The sequence below is a fragment of the Acyrthosiphon pisum genome, chromosome X (assembly GCF_005508785.2).
Source record: "Acyrthosiphon pisum isolate AL4f chromosome X, pea_aphid_22Mar2018_4r6ur, whole genome shotgun sequence".
NCBI classification, from domain to species: domain Eukaryota; kingdom Metazoa; phylum Arthropoda; class Insecta; order Hemiptera; family Aphididae; genus Acyrthosiphon; species Acyrthosiphon pisum.
Window position 1 is genome coordinate 56,139,732 of NC_042493.1, and position 18,024 is coordinate 56,157,755.

An 18,024-nucleotide genomic window follows, 5' to 3' on the forward strand; every position below is an offset into this window, starting at 1 on the left:
TATGAAGATGGTTATTTATAATTATGTATTTTAAAATCTAATAACCGTCTAAACCAAACGACCAGTCACCCAATCCACAAAAATGTATTGTAAAAAAATGAATACAATCCCAAATAAATTTAATTTACCTTACACAGAATATTATGCATATTAATGCACATTATTTGACGTTTAGGGAGATTTAAAAATAAAAAGCATATTTTTTGTTTTATTGTTAAACAGTGTTATCTTTTCGAAAAATCTATGAAAATTTTCATTTTTTTTATGTATTGATTGAGATTTCTAGAATAATTCAAATTGACACATAATCAACAACCAAAGTAGCCGATAAAATAAATATTTTTAATCATTCAAAAGTTATAATTTATAAACAATAAACAGCAGAACAGACCTATTTTTTTTTACTATTCATAACATTTTAGGTTGGCTATTCAGTGTAAACTATGGTCTATGTTACATTTATACAAGTAATAAATAAACAACTAAACAAGAAATTTAATAATTAGTTTTATTACAAACAATTGAAAATAAGTAAAACGACAATTATAATCATTGTAATAACTTCAGCAAAAAGAGTGTATGATATAAGGTTAAGTTTTTTCAGACAAATTTGAAATGAACTGTACTAATGCTCTCGTAGGTTTTCCAGACATACCACTGGATATGTACAAACCATCTGTTCCCTTGGATTTCATTACTCCAGCAATGTCCATGTGCATCCAATCGCCGGGTGGAGCAAATTCCTGTAATATATATATTACACATAATACAGATAATATTGTTCCTATTTTCTTAATATTTTTTTTTTATATTCAATCATATACCTTTAAAAATGCTGCAGCTGTACAGGCACCACCACCTTTTCCTTTTCCAATGTTGTCCAAATCAAAACCAGAATAACCTGAAGAGACATAAATAAAACAAACACTTAATCAAGATGTATCAACTTGTAATACAAGAATAATTAGTTTTGTGATGATGTTTTAATACAATCAACTAACAGTTATATCATGTTCATTAGAGTATCTTTTTAATATTTTTTATTTGTTTGGTAGGTACCTTTTATTAATGAAGAATAATAGTTCCATAAGGGAAAACGCCACATTCTGTCACCCGTGTAGTATCCGGCTGACTCTATGGCAGCCCATGGTATGTTAGATGAACTAAACACTCCAGTAGCAGCTTCTCCAATGGCCACCACCATAGCACCTATTTAACACCATAGACATATTTACATATTTTATGAGAACATAATATTGTGATACAATTATTCTAAACTAAATATAATTTGAAACAAATATATATATTGACCTGTTAGAGTAGCAAGATCTATAGTGATTTTTGGCTTGAACGTAGCTGCATAACAGAGAGCATCTGCAAGTATTAATCTTCCTTCAGCATCTGTATTGTCTACTTGTATAGATTTACCGTTCATGGCAACAATAACATCTCCCGGCTTTAGTGCACTACTGCTGGGCATATTTTCACATAACGGAGTCAGACCTAAAATGATACATGTTTAATACTCAGGAAACTTTAACAAAACCAACATAATAAATTACATTCATAGACTGTGTAAAATTACCTCGGCTTTTAGACATTTATACTTTTTACTCCTAAATTCTTTTTTTTACTTACCTATCACATTAATTGGGAGTTTTAGTTCGGCAATTGCAGAGATGGCAGCTACTACATTTGCAGCACCCATCATATCAGCTCGCATTTCACCCATAGCTGCTGATGGTTTGATTGAAATGCCTCCACTGTCAAATGTTACTCCTTTGCCTGTTAAACGTAAGACAAATGTTTGTTACTTTTTGTTTTGCACAAATTCAGTATTTAATTAGCATACCAACTAAAACTACAGGTTTGTCGTTTTTGGGTCCACCTGAATAATTGATTTCCAAAAATGATAAAGGTTGTGTACTGCCTTTTGCAACATTTAACAGGCCTCCCATTTTTTTTTCTTCAGCCCAACATTTGTCCCGCACTATTACATTAACACCAAGTTTTCCAAGTACATCTTGAACTTCCTAAGAAAAATTATGAATAATTTTTACAAATTAAATAACCATCAAGTTAATAAAATGAAGCTTTATAAATAATTACTATATTATCATATTATAAAACAAACGACCTGGAAACAATATTTATTTGGACATTTGTTTCACAGTTTTACACTTGTTATATCTTATATTTCTTGAATTTTTTTGCAGTTAATAGTTGTTTGAATAATTTTTTGAACAGTATAAAACAAGAATTATATACCCATCAATAAGACAAATACACTAATGTTTCTACTCTTAAATCATTATTACATTATTTAAGCAAAATAAAAATAAATTGTATACATTACTTTTGAGAACACAGTTGGAGTCATATGATTAGAAGCAGATTCAGTAAGCTTTCTTGACCAATTTTGAGCATTCGATTTAATTATTCCCCGACACCACCCATCGCTACATTTTCATAAAAAGAAAAGCCTAATATAAGTTTTAACTAATATTTAGTTACTTAAAAATATTATACCATCAATTAACAGACCTGTATGTGTCTTCAAATAATGATATTTTTGGAATTTCATCTTTTTTGTTCTTATACTCTTGAAATTTCCAAGTTCCCAATGTAGAACCTTCAGCAGCACTTTCTGAATCACTCATAGCAGATACAAATATATTTTGGATACCACAATCTACAAGACTACGACAACCATCTAAAATACAATTTTTTCATTACACACGAAATTATAACTAACAAATAAATTATGTCATTGTCATACTAGCTGTCGCGATGCGAATATTTTCTTTTTTAGCATCAATTCCATCACTATTTTCTTTATCGTCTAATTCTTCTTTACCAATTCCAACCACGGCAATTGTTCCATACTTAAGATTAGTGTTAAATAATAACCGAGATTTTCCTTTTTTCATAAACCCATTTCCTCTAGAAAAATATAATATTACTAAATTACTATAATACTTAACTCAATTGTTTTAAGTGGAATAGAAATAAGAAAATAATCAACAAAGTTAAAAAAATTACTATTATCATATTATATAAATATATTTTTAGTAAATTTGCATTCATATTAAACTGTTCATCTACATAAAATATTTTCAACACAATTATAATCAGCTAATAGTAATAATAGTAAAAATATAAATTTATCTATTATAAATACTATGTAGGACAATGGACATTTGGCTTATGGAAGCACACAAATTCACAGATACTTATTTAAATATTTCTAAATTTATCAATACAACATAATAATATTCAAACACACACTTTGTCAGCAGTGTACATATAATAAAACACAAAATATCACACTATTTCAAAATATATTGCATAAAAATGAGATAAATAGATGATTTTATATAAAAATAAATAATAACATTAACTAATTTAAAAATATACAGTTTTAAGGTGATAATGAAATGGATCACAGAATTATTTAAGTTCAAGAACTTTAATAATTCCTTGACTATTAGCGGCCATGAGTATATTGGATGTTTGACGCCAGCAAACAGCGGAAACAAATTCATTAACGTCATCATCCCTTCGTCTATCTTTTTCTTCTTCAGATGCACTCAAAATTGCGTTATTTGCTTCAAATTTAAACGTGAATAATTTTCTTTGTAATCCCTTGTAGTAGATATAAAGAGAATTATTTTCAGATCCACAAGCTATGTAATCACCGTCTGTGGCCAAACCAACAAAGTTTTTTTCGTTAACATGACCAACAAAAGAACGAACACAACCTTCATGGGCTTCATTGACATTCCATAGTTTTAACTGACTATCGGTTGAAGCAGACACCATTTCCTTTCCGTTTAAGAATTTGACATATGACACGGCTTTTTTGTGACCTTTAAATATAGCTAAAGCACGTTTGGCATGTCGTAAATCATAATAATGAACACAATGATCAGCAGAGCCAAATGCCAGATAAGAAGCACCAACCGGATTGAACTTAACACAACATACATTGGCTTTTGCTTCAAGACATGCAACAGACCGTTCTTGATTAAGTGTCCAAAGTTTAACACGTGCATCATCTGATCCAGAAGCCATTAGGCCAGCATCAGCCTTGTTGAAATCAACACTCCAACATCGTTTTTCATGTTCACGAAATATCCTGGTACGTTGACCTGTACCTGCGTCCCACACACATACAGCCCCTTCATAATCACTACTAGCCACAGTATTTTTTCTATAAGAGTTCCAACTAACACAAGATATCTTTGAAGCAGATATCATTTCTACACAAGGGTAATGAATGTCAACACTGTCACGCAATACACAATCATATTCAAATACTTTAATGCGTTTTGTTACACCAGCTATAGCGAAATATTCATCATCTTTATCAAATTCAATACTTGATACTATAGTTGAGTTATTGAATATATCAGTGCCATAATTCAGTGTAGCTATGGGTCTAAGGGCATTAAACTTAGAAAATTTCACTAGATTTTCTCGAAACTCATCCAATCCTTTTTCATGATCTTTTTCTTTAACATTTCCATCTTCTTCTGTCGAGTGTCTATTACCAAATACTAATTCTTTTGCTCTCAATGAGAAATAACAATCAACAAAATCATCAAAATGTGAACACATACGCCTACGTTGAATATTACCTGGGATACAATTATTGACACTGCTTATTGGAGGAGTGTTATCAAATTTTTCATTGATATTATTGTGTTCTATATCTGTAACTACAGGTTTCTTTGCTTCCCATTCTTTTAAAATTTTTTTTACAAAAGCTACATCTTTTTTTACTAACTCCACTTGTCTTCCAATCCGGCGCATTTGTGATTCTTTATCACATAATAACCTTTCAAGGAATTCATAGAGTAACCGATTTTGAGCCAAAGCTGATTCAGCTTCAAGTTTACGCTTACGTCGAGTTAAAAGTTCCAACATTGCATCAACATCAGATAGTGTTAATTTCTTAGATTCAGCATTGACAAATCCTCGTAGTCCAGCAATTAAACCTAGTTTACTAGAGTTTTCTAATTTACGTCCAGGATTTACAAGTTTATACTTGGTTACCAATTTATCAAGTGCTAGATTTGGAAATATATCACAGATGCCTCCTGATAACATGTTACCACATTTTGGGCAAGAAGAATTTGTTTCTAGACTCCTAGAAACACAACTATAGCAAAATGAATGCCCACACTTGGTGATATGTGCTTCATGGATAATATCATAGCATACAGGACAAGAATAATCAGAAGAGTTTGATAATGAAGTATCAGTGGAATCCAAATGTTGACGTTTGATTGCACGTGATCCGGAGTTCTCTTCCTCCGTCATTTCAGACATGGTTTTTTTATTTTTATTTTAATACATTTTAGTATGTCGCAAACTGAAACAATAAGAAATAATGTGTTTTATTATATATTAATATATCATACAGGCATAAATTCAAAATCTTAAAGAGGAGTTACTTGTAAACCACTTTAAATAATAAAATAATAATTCACATTAACATTAGAAGTAGCAATTTATTTAAAACTAATAAAAAAATATATATGTATAAAAGAAAATAAGAAAGATAAATACCTACCAAATTTGTATTTAATATGAATCTGTAAATATGACTTCAAGAATATAAAAATATAAATCTTTAAAAAAAGAAAATTAATAGTGAAAAAGTTATGAAGAATTTGTAAAATATAGTTTATAGAGCAAAAGCTAATTTGGAAGGTTAGGATATCTTTAATGCCACATTAAAAGTACTATGATTTATTATTCATGCCTAATTCTTATGACACATTAATAACTACATAATCATCTCTTATCATTTCAGTTTACGAAATGCAAACTTAAATCAAATTGTTAAATAATCATACCAATTTATATCAGTTAAAGCATTAATCTAAGTATGTATGAGGTATCTGAATTATTTTTCCCGTTATTTTCTATATGTAACACCACACTTATACAAATATAGAAATACAGGAAATTGAAATAATAATTTAATCCTGATTGAATTGTATTCCTTGTTTTATAGGTATACTTAATACAGACATTTGATATACAGTATTGACATGGAGTATTTACTTTAAGTCTGATTTTTATATAATTATAATTATAATTGCATAATTGTATTTTTATGAGGTTATTCCAGGGTTATCCTACAAAATACAAGCTATATTTCTGCGGCTGTGATGATTAAATGTGCCAGTGCTGTTGTATTTATTTTGTCAATATTTTATTAATTCAAAGATAAATACAATTTAAAAAATTTGTTGGTATAATTGATTTTATATAATTATATTTTATATATTTGTCATGTTTAAAAAAGAATGTTTTTATGATTGTTAAAATCAAAGCCCACTGGCTTGCTTTGTCAAAAGCATTGTAATTCCTAGTTATGCCACTAAATAACTATAGAAAATAAAAAAAAGGTACAAGGTACACTGAGACACTGAGTTGATTATTAAGTTTTATAATTTATAGGTAGGTATGAAGAAATTGTTAATAAATGAAAAGTTTGCTACAATAGTAATTTTTGTTCAAAGTAGGTAGGTAGATGATTCCTTTAATCATTTTACAGTGTTGACTAAAAAATAATGGTATAGGAATTTAGAAGGGCAATATAGCATAATGAAACAATGTTAACATAGATATTAAAATAATAATAATAACTAAGTAGGTAGCATAACATAATATATTTAAATATTTTAGGTAATAAAATAAAATGTAGAAAAATATACCTAGATTTAACATTAAAAAGTACTTTCACCGCTCTTAAAGCTATTAAAATAATTTGCATATGAACATCATGTGGGTACTTACATTTTTAATGCTTTTAAAATTGCGCCACCACTCTCTTGATTTATCTGGTCAGCTGCTGGAGTAAGTTTCACGTTATTTCCAGAATCGTCAGAATATACACCAACGACAAGGCCTCTCTGCAAAATTAATCAATTAAATCAATTAAAGTTATTGTCTGTTAATTCAATAAAAAAAAATTAGCGCCTTCAATATTAATGAGATAATACATTTTTCTATAGAAGTACCTACTTGCTAAATTCTAGATAATCAACATATTTTTATCTTTCATAATTACATATTGTATGGTTATTTAAATCGTTTCATTTTGTTGAACCATAGAAGATTTAAAAAAAAATTAAATAGATAAACCTTTATCAATAAAATGGTTTATTGTTGATAAAATTCAATGGCAAAAACCAGATATTTGGTAATTTAAAATGTCACGGACAAAAATAACATTATCATTTCAGATTTCTATTAGGTTTCCAAGTACCGGACCTATATATATATATATATATATGTATATTAAGTCTTCTACTGATATTGGAAACGTTAAAATTTAGTTACCTATTATATAAAGCCAAAATTATCTAATTTAGATTTAGTAGGTAGTTCGGATATAAGATATTTGAAAAGAATATTGTATTCAAAAGAATACTTAATGTGTCTCGGTCGTCACCCCTTAGATTTCACCAAATATATGAGACGAATGTCTCTCAGTGCTTACTACGATCTACATACGTGCCAAATAATTGAAACACGACAAAGGTATACGTACAAACAAAAATTGCTACAAGAATACGTATAGGTTGCGTCCAACAGTAGCGTATTTGATTAGTCTTCTAGTAATGTGGGGGTTGGGGGCGATATCCTTTTGGTCCAAAAATTCTACTTTTAACTATTTACCCACCTAGGCAAAGAAATTGTTATTTACATGTAGTTTACGATATCTAGGGGGGCAGCTATGCCCTATGCCCTACCCTCCAAAAAAAGAACGTCCGGCTTTCTAAGACTCATCAGTCAACCTCACCTTTGCGCTATCGGCGTTGTCACTGTAATCTCGACGTTTGACAACCGCCGGCGATCGACGGTTGGCGTTGGCGGTGATGCGTGAGAGCGACGTAGATGCACGTAAGTACATGGTTGTTAATACGACGCCGGAAGACTCGAACGGCGCATTCGAACGGGCCGGATGCTGTTGGGACCGAGCCGGATCGGAGCTGGAACTGATGTGTAACGGTGAGTGATATAGGTAGGTACTACACCGGTCGTCTCTGAGGGTGCGGCGGCGGAACTAAAGCGTCTCAGCGGGTGTGAGGGTGACGGCGAAATGAGGAAACGTGACCGTGACGAGAACGGCAAAAACTTATCGGCAGCCGACGGAATGAAGATAACCGCCGCGGATGAAGATAGCGGCCCGCTAGGAAACTATCTCTGTCTCTTTCCACTCGGCTCTTGCACAGGGCCCCGTAAACGCGAACCGATCGACCTGGAAACTGTTATCCGTCTATCGGTACACTACCTATCTATCTAGTGGTCAGACGTGCCTATCTGCGACGGTACTACGGTGGACGCGAGCGGATGTCACGCTTATGATATTATTTTTGTGTATTCCGTAGTCGGTAAGGTGAGTAAAAGTAAAAGAGAGCCCGTGTTTCGGCCTGAACACTGAGCGGGTTAGAGAGAGACAGCGAGTGAGCGAGAGCAGAAAGAGTGAAAAAAATCGACGATCGTGATAAGTGATAACCATAGCTGATTATCCAACCGTATTAGGTATCTATGGTGATAACTATGATAATAATATAGTACACAACAACTACGACGACGGCGATGATAACAATTTAACGACGGTGATGTTGTAGAACGAGCTATCTTAAGTCGTGACGTATTTTAGCGTGTACAGACCACAGACGTACTATTAAGGTCGTGGCCACCGTGGTGCGACCTTCGACGACGGGCTGAGCCAAGGCACTATAATGGGCATATTATATTATAGTTGTGACTTAAGCATTTCGTCGATAGCGTCGTAGGCACGTCGGAGTCGTCGACTTTAGCGTCGCCTCAGCTCCGCCTCACGACCATCGCGACGACAACCGACCGCTGCCGACGCGCGTTCGGGATGGAACGACGACCGGACCGCCACCCGACGAAAACATAATACTGCTTACTACCTATAATACTACTTATGATTTACGATTACCATGGACATGTATTTTATAAGAGGCGTCGAAAAGATAAATAGGGCGAAACTTATTTTTAAGGGGTCTGGTGTAGGCAATTTGAGTGGATATTGTACAGTACAGCCGCGTTGGCCGTCGGTCAAAACAAATTAAACAGTTATCATCATCATAGCTGTACATTTTCATGACAATTTTTTGAAAATTTGAAAATTTTTTTTTTATAGATTGTGTAATTATTTTTTTTTTTTTAATTATAGACCATTGCATACTATTATCTATTAACCTCTATGAATAATTAATTCCATAACGAGTATTGACGTATTTTCAATACAATTATTACAAATGGAAATGGCTATGTGAGTTTATGATAAAGATGGAAATTTGACTACCTCGTTCGTTATTCGTGTACCTAACTCCTGTATAAAAAAAAAAAAATATTGAAAATTTTCAGTTATTGAATGTCTAAGCCAGTGATGGGAGAGTTCTTTTTAAAAATGAGATAGTTTTAGTTCAAGATATTAAATATGAACTAGTTAAAATTCTAGTTGATAATTTTCAAAAATGAACTAGGTAGTTCAAGTTAATTTTAAAAATAAACTAGTTTAAGCTCATTCGATTTGAATTTGGTTTTTTAGTTGGTTGTTAATTTTTAGTAATACTCATTTGTATGGTGGGTTAGCAAGGTTGGGAAAACGATGCACAAATTATTTGGTATTTTTTCCCATAGTCCATGGTATGTCAATGTTTTTTTGTTATATATAAACGACTATAGCCATGATAAAGAGTAATCTTTAATAGCTTCGGAGGTTTATTTCAAATAAATAAATAATATATAAATATGTTGTTAAGTAACTCGACCAACGGCTATAAATACTATATTATATAATGAACGAGTTATTGATTACCTACGCAACCGACAACCTTTGATAAAAGAATTTTAATTGTACGCAAGGTTTTTTCTTTGGTAATAAAAAGACTTTGCAAGAAATTTAAAGTTTCTTGAATTTCTCTTCCAATCTATTATTATATAAATTAAACTTATTAAACGTTATAAATATAATTATGCGAACTATGAAAATTAATTTGTCAATGAACGAACCAAAAACGTTAAATTATATCATAATAAATAAGAAATTAGTTCATGTTCAAGTTCATTTCTTGAAAATTGAACTTGTTCTTGTCAAGTTCACACAATATGAACGCGTTCTTATTGATTCTTTTTCACCACTGAAATCGACGATTTTCTACCTTTGTCTAGAACATGCAAAACATGCAATTTAGATAATACCTATATTATATTTCCAACCTATTTTCAATCTAGTAATTTGATAAGAATTTTTAAAATTTTTTAAAATTTGTTATAAACTTATAACTTATAAAGTATACTAGAGTTTGTTTTTCGAACATAAATCACCAATAGTTGTCATTAGGTACCAGTCTTGTAAAGTACTTGATTAAAAGTATTCGAGTTAAAGTATTCAAATACTTTTTAAGTACTCAAATACGTATTCTAAATACATTTGAAAAAAGTACTTGGGCACAGTATTTGAATACTTTTTAAAAGTATCTGTATTTAAAATCAAATACTATTTTTAAATACTTTTTTCGTCTTACTTTATTTACAGTGACGCCAAAGTTGAACAAAATAATACAAATTTGAAATTATACAACATTTTTATTTGTAGATCGTTCATCGTTGTATTTTGGTATAATATATTGTAATATTTTTAGTGGTCTATAATTTAATTCAATGTATACGTCCATCGATTTCCTAATAAAATTTCGCTATTTGAAATACCTTTACTCGAATTATAGACATTATACACGCAACCAGAATTCGGTTATTCCTGGTATCCGTCCTTGCATTATCGCAGAATATGATTGAATAACATTTTACATTTGTAACCACTTTAGGGCCATTACAATGTCCGGCTAAGTGTCGGTTAACTTTAACCGGACATTGTAAGAACGGCCCCCTTCGACTAAACTATGGTTTGTTATGTACTAGTTAAAACTTAAAAGCATCAAGTATCAATACGCCATTTGTATCGTGCTGATTTTATTATATTTTTTAACATTTAAAACTAGATGGTACTAAAATAAAAAATGAATGCAGTTTACTAATGATTCAATTTATCTATAAAGTCATTACTCATTAGACCAGGGTAAAAAGGTAAAACACATTTTAAAAAAAAGTATTTGAAAGTATTTGAAAGTATCTGTGAATAATTTTTAAAAGTATTTGTATTTGTACTTAAATACTATTTTTTTTAACTATTCAGATACGTATTTTAAATACTTTTGAAAATAAGTATCTGCATATGTACTTAAATACTTTTTAAAAGTATCTTTTACAAGACTGTTAGGTACAACTGCAGTTATCAAAGTGCAATATTATGTAAATATGTAATGGACACATATTTACATTTCTCAATTTTGCATATAAATATGTGTCACAAGTTAGACTACGTTTATTGTTTATCTTTGGTGTAGCTTGATGTAACTATTTTGTATTTACCAATATAGAAACTAATGATTAAAGATACCTATTAATATACCTACTGTGTTGGGTTGCAGTATACCTAGTACACGGTACCTAGTCTGATATAAAAAAAGAATATGATACCTATTATAATAATAAAAATCTATGTTATAATATTGTTATTAAAACCTATGGCCTATGTTTTGTTACTATGATATTATTAATATAATATGCTATTATCGTTGTGTTCGTGTTATACGCTTATTATACCTACTGCATGTTATATTATAATTTATAGCCACATATGAGTAAAATGGGGTGACTGGATGAGTCCAAGTTGGCTATAGCCCCCCCCCCCCCTTGAATTTTGTTTAGGTCCCTCGTAACGTAAATTTTTTTTAGTTACATTTTTAGAAAATATGTTGTTTACCAGAAAAATTATAGTCTCCCTATATAAATGCATCACGCTACATCTGAATAATTAATAGGTATAGTATAGCAATGTAGCATTGGGTGTAGGAAATATTTTATAATAGATGCATTGTTTCTCTAATCTCTATACAATATTGTCAAATGATAATAGTTATTAAATAATAAATATACTAAAAAATTTAAAATATAAATTAAAGTTTCATTAGTACGTAGGGTACTAAATAAAGTCAAACTATATTAAAATATTAAATACTAATATCTATATTAATTTCCTACATCCTACATCCTACTCCTATAATTATACCCACTCCTCTTGTCTGAGTATTATATGTCTATTATAATTAGAGCCCGGATTTATATGCATTTAAAAAGTGTCAAATATGATGCAAATATGCAAGGAAAAAGTGGCTCAATATGCAATTATATGCCATATGTTAAACATTATAAAATGTTATTTTTTTAAAAAAAAAAACACATTTTTACACCAAGGAAAGTAGTACCTATTAGATATTCTATAATAAATAAAAGAATATTTAAATAGTTAAACATTTAATACTTTACAAACCAAAATGCAATATTTTATACTCTTCATTTTTTCATATTTTAAATTGTTTAAAATACAATATCTACAATACTCAGAAATCTTAAATAAAAGAATAAAAACAAAAATAATAAAATCATCATGAACATTATTCATTACGTTTTTTCATATTTTAAATTAATTAAAATACAATGTCTACAACTTACACTCAGAAAACTTAAAAAAAAGAATCAAAATAAAAAAAATAAAATCATCTATAAATATTATTCGTTATAAAAAAAAATTGTAAAATTGAGTTACTGCCTTATTCGTTGCGCACATCGAAGTAACAACATAGTACATATGTTGAAATGCGGGTGTATGTGAATTATTGTTGTTAATATAATATTATCTATACGTGCTCCGATCTCATGAAATGTTGCAAAAATGACAATATTTAAAGAATATTCTTGTAAGAGACCCTGTCAACGATGCTTTTTCTCTTTTAAAATAACTAAAGTATATTTATCTTAAATAAAATAGGAAATTTATTAAAAACCCATTAAATATGCATGTTATATGCATTTATGAAACAATATGCAATAATCCTCTAAATATGCAAAATATGCAATATAAAATGTGGTGTTTAAATTCTACGTGAGATGAACCGTGGACATTTTAGAACCCCCTAGACTTGCATACACTTAGTAAAAACATGCAAATGCATATAAATCCGAGCTCTAATTATAATTTATAAAGTATTATTTAATACGCGTTATTTTTCAATTAATTATAATCTATATAGTATAGTTACCATAGTTTTTCCGCCATAAGATACGTACAAATATACAATGTATAATATATACAAATATACAAGACGTTAAGAGGACGTCGTGCCAGCATGTGTTGTCTCCGTCTTACACACGTACGACATAGACAAAAAGTGTTAGTCTGAGTAGAAATTGCTCAATTTAGTGTTAGAATAAATTACAAAATTAAAAGATGACAATATTCTGGAGGGCAAGACGTCAAGTCAATTTAAAAAATTTGAAAAGTTAAAGGTACCTATTTTAAATATGTTGACATTTTTGCTATTTCTAAACGATATAATGGACGTAAATGGGTACAATGGAATAAACGCAACAATCTCTCAGAAATATTGTCACAGTTCAATTTTATAATATGTATTTTTACTCTAGAACCAAAATTGATTGAGTTCTATTCAGACTGCGTAAACGTGATATAATTAGAATGGGTACACATAAACATTTTCGAAAAAGAGAAGGGACTCCGCGTCTAAGTACCCTTAATTCAAACACTCATTAGTAATTACTGATATTTCTAAGTATGGGTAGTAGGTAGTAAAATATAGTAATGGTAATAGAAATAGACATTAGACAATAGTAACAATATATAGGTCGTAGAATAAATGTATAATCAATGTATATTCTATAATATTATTAATTAGTATGCGATTTCATTAGGGGCTTCATCAGTAGTTCCGTCTCGGTTTTGCGAGGCCCCGAGTATGGCTCAAATGTATGCAATTATTTTTCATTTAATTCAAATATAAAATACCTATCCAGTGAACTCAATGACGAAGTTCACAGTTCACTTGATGGTCGAAACTCGATACCTATGATATTCAGCTGTGGAGCAACTTCCCTGTTCTTTTTTATAACTTAGATTTATTTTTAAAAATATAGGGTAAAATTGATCAGCATAATATATTTTAGAAGGTACTATTGTAGTAAATATTTAACGTTGCATAACAAATAAGTACCTACCTACCTAACAAGTAACCATATCAAAAGATATGATTTGCTTGTAAAATATTATGTTATAATTCTATATTTTATTATATTTCGTATACCTAACTAATAAGATTCACTAAGAATAAGGTTCTATGTTGCTGTTAAATCTGCAATGTCCAGTTACGATTCAACTGGATAGAATGTTACTATTTTTTATGTGAAAAACATTTTTAAAACTGCTATTCTAAGTTAATTTCGTCAGTTTAGATATTTTCAGTGGTCTCTGGTCCGGCACCGCACACGTTACATGGCTGTAGTAGTGTAGTATTACTTATATATTTGCATCACTCACACGTACTATACACTGACACTACTCACTTGGTGTTATATAATAATATTATCGTCTGCCCTCGCCCTCTATAGACTATAATTATAGCTGTAGCTAGGCCGAGTGTTTGAAAACGGTCATTTGTCACAGCAAGACAATACCTATATATATACACTGCACTCGCTTATCTTCGTTGGGGGTCTGGATGATTAAATGTCCTATGCAGAATAACACGAGCAAGCACACACACCCAAACCCACCCACACACACGCGCACGCACATACACACACAGGCACGTACATACATATGTACATATCACTGTGTAGAGTTGGTTATTAGCCAATTATCCTGCGGCGTATCAAGTACAAGTTTTCACGAAACTTCTGCTGTACCACAGTATATACGTAAAATACTACAATATTATAAGCACTGCTATATACCTATATAGTATATACGTACTTATGAATATTATAATATATTATATTATATGTGTGTGTGTGTGTGTGTAATACACCTATGACCCGCATAATACGCACATCGTCTCGGCCATGGCGTGAAGTTTGTGCATTGTTTTTGCGATATCAAGTCAAAATTAGTAAACGCAGACTTTATGGGAGCGTGCGAGACATCGCAATATTGTTATCATTAATGTAATAGTTATTAATAACCACTTCTAAAATCGCAGTAATTACGGACTCTCAACCGTTCATTAAAGCGGTGTTTTCTTTTTATACTAAATACATGCCATATAAATTGTACTTGCATAACATTATATTATACTGTATAATGTACGGTGTTTACTTTATACGCAGTAGTTATGGCAATGCGATGGTAAATTATTATGGTATTTGTTTTAGGCTTGCTCAAATTTGTTCACAATCGTTCATAAAATAAAAATATACCTATACATATAGGCAATATTAGTTATTACTTAAGTATTAAAAATTTATATAGTAGGCATAAGCCATAGGCGCAACTAGGGACATTTTTCTGGGGGGATGGGGGGATAAAGAAGAAGGGGTGTCAGCAGCACAAACCCTGATAATTAATATTTTAAACTAAAATATGATTAAAAAAATTGGGGGGCTACGGATACAGCTTAGCCCCAAAGCCCCTTAATTGCGCCTATAATAGTTGGTATAGTAATAAAAGAGGGGGGGGGGGACTAGGCTGCTTGGGGAAAAATATCAAAACTTTGAAATGGTAAAAAATACCAAAAGGTAATAGCAATCTTAGAAACTCAATATTAAAATATGATGAAAAAAATATACAGGTCTCCTCGAATTATTAGCATAGGCAAATTATTTTCAAATTGTATTGTGATGTGTATGAAATAAGTTTCAAGTATCCATGAATAATATTTTTAAATACTTACAAAATAAATGCATATTATGTATCTTTCATATTTTTTAACTGCTATTCTAACAACTTATGTTACCATAAGTTGTTGTAAACCTTGCATTACATTTTCAAGCTTTTTGACTCAGCAATCATTTTTACATAAATATTTACAGAGAAAAAACTAAAAAACTTCAAATTTAAAATGTATATGAAATAGCTCAAAAGTAGAAAAATGTTACTTACCATATATGGAAAATGATAAAATAAACATTTAGTAAAAGTTTCTATTACCTATATCTACTCTAGATATATATCTAATAGCTATTTGTTTTTGAATTGGATACAACAAAATAAGAAAAACGTTCGACGAGAAATCGTTAATTTACGGTTTAAAAATTCTGCAATTAATGATCATAAATAATTAATGTGATTTTCCAGCTAACTTTTTTTTTTTTGTAAAAGGTAGAAAAACTTATGAGGAATAATTTATTAATTTTTCAAATCTTTGATATGATAAGACAATTTTTTATGAGCTTCTAACCCAAAATAGTTTTTGCATACTGTTGACTTGTTCATAAGTAATGAGATACTTTTTTTGTGAATGTATCAAGGTGCTACAAGGGGGAACTTTGACCTTACGGGCAGTCCTTCCCTTAAATAATGAGATACCTAGCACTTTGGTAAATTACACAGCTTATAATTAGTATTTATATTTTTAACAAGATATTGTGTACCTATGATGATTATTTAAGGTGAAGTGTACCAAATTTTAAGGAGTAATATTTTAGCAATTAATACATGTCAAACACGTCGAACGCGTCGAACACGTCGAACATGTACATTTGTGCTATGTAAATATGTGAGTAGGTAATGAATATTACACATTAGTGTGTGTTATTCATAAAGTGTGAATGTGAATTATCACTAAGTTTTATTTTTATTCTAGTAAGAACTTATGAGGAATATTGTATTCAATATTTAAGGTTTGAAATTTTTATGAATTTAATTACCATAAAGAATTTTGCAAAGCTTCGTGATTTTTTAGATTTTTGTAAAATTTTCAACATAACTTAAATTATCTATTAACTTCGGACTACAATTTACAAAAATTCAATAAATCAAATCAATTTATTAAATTGCAAAACCAATGGTATGATTTAGAAAATATTAAACTTTGAGAGATCAAATGGTCCATCCTATGTTATACCATGTTCCAAATCATAGTGATATTATCAAGAAAGATGAGGTTATTTTCAACCACCTTCGAATAGGCCACATCGTAGGGAAACCTCATGGCCAAGAAAGATCCACTTCAAAGCCCGGCTTGCGGAATATCCATTTTAGTAGAGCACATAATTGAATACTTCACAAACGTACGCAAAATACACACTCTGCATATGTTACCAACTAATGAAAATTTTACATTTAATAATTACTTAGTAATTTTGGTGCCTTGTGGGTAAACCATATGTAGCCAAATCTCGTAATTTATCGTTTAGATCGAGTATTAGTCATTAGAAGCACACAGCTATAATTAGTGGCGAAAACTATTCGACGACCGGAAATTTGTGTCATTTCAAAAGAAGATCTGGTGCGTACAAAATAATATTATATGCACATAAATTATATGTATGAAACTAGGAAATACTACTTAACAGTGAATAATGTGAGAAGAATTTGATCTAAATCGTAGTAAAGCTATATTGTTGTTAATATAGTTATATTTAAAAAATACATAATAATATGTGAGTTTACAAAACTATACTATAGGTAACTCGATATTTGCACTAAAAATAACATTATGTAGGTAACCGATTTTCTTAAAACGTTACTGGTTTATTGAAATATAATATGTAAATTGTATATTATGGTGTACAATTAACATATTATATACTATATCGTATTGGTACTTATTACTTATATACGTCATAAATAATAAAATATCAAAAATATGTATTATAGATAATATGTAAGTTATTGACGAGGACAAAAATATGTACTCGGTAGTGAGATACGTATATTTTAGAAATAGATAATGAAATAATATAGAATCAAATGTAAAATGACGAAGAAAATTAATTCACTGGTCGTAATAAAAAATTAAAATTGTTATAAAAAAATATAAAAAAAATTATATAATATATAAAATTATTATATTAATTATTTATCAACAATTTAAAAAAAAAATATATAAC

At 30.0% G+C, this 18,024-nt stretch overlaps 1 protein-coding gene across 2 annotated transcripts; it reads right to left on the reverse strand.

Moving 5' to 3' along the window:
- Positions 1-489: 489 nt before the first annotated feature.
- LOC100163767 (E3 ubiquitin-protein ligase COP1) lies at positions 490-8,752 on the reverse strand. 2 transcript variants are annotated; one of them, XM_001948226.5, is made up of 11 exons: positions 7,823-8,548; positions 6,814-6,929; positions 2,780-2,943; positions 2,545-2,713; positions 2,357-2,459; positions 1,853-2,033; positions 1,639-1,785; positions 1,312-1,503; positions 1,060-1,209; positions 825-901; positions 490-743 (listed from the first exon to the last, which is right to left on the reverse strand). In XM_001948226.5, exons 1-11 carry the CDS (start codon positions 7,931-7,933, stop codon positions 591-593), a joined length of 1,563 nt encoding a protein of 520 aa, XP_001948261.1. In that variant the 5' UTR covers positions 7,934-8,548; the 3' UTR covers positions 490-590. The 2 variants fall into 2 exon arrangements, with proteins under 2 accessions (XP_001948261.1, XP_008178863.1); XM_008180641.3 differs by lacking the exons at positions 490-743; positions 825-901; positions 1,060-1,209; ... (4 more) ...; positions 2,545-2,713; positions 2,780-2,943 and adding an exon at positions 3,045-5,377 and having other exon boundaries at positions 7,823-8,752.
- Positions 8,753-18,024: the final 9,272 nt, after the last annotated feature.

Bases quoted from the DNA above. Each gene is read 5' to 3' on its own strand.
- LOC100163767 (XM_008180641.3), bottom strand. From the start codon at position 5,334: ATGTCTGAAATGACGGAGGAAGAGAACTCCGGATCACGTGCAATCAAA.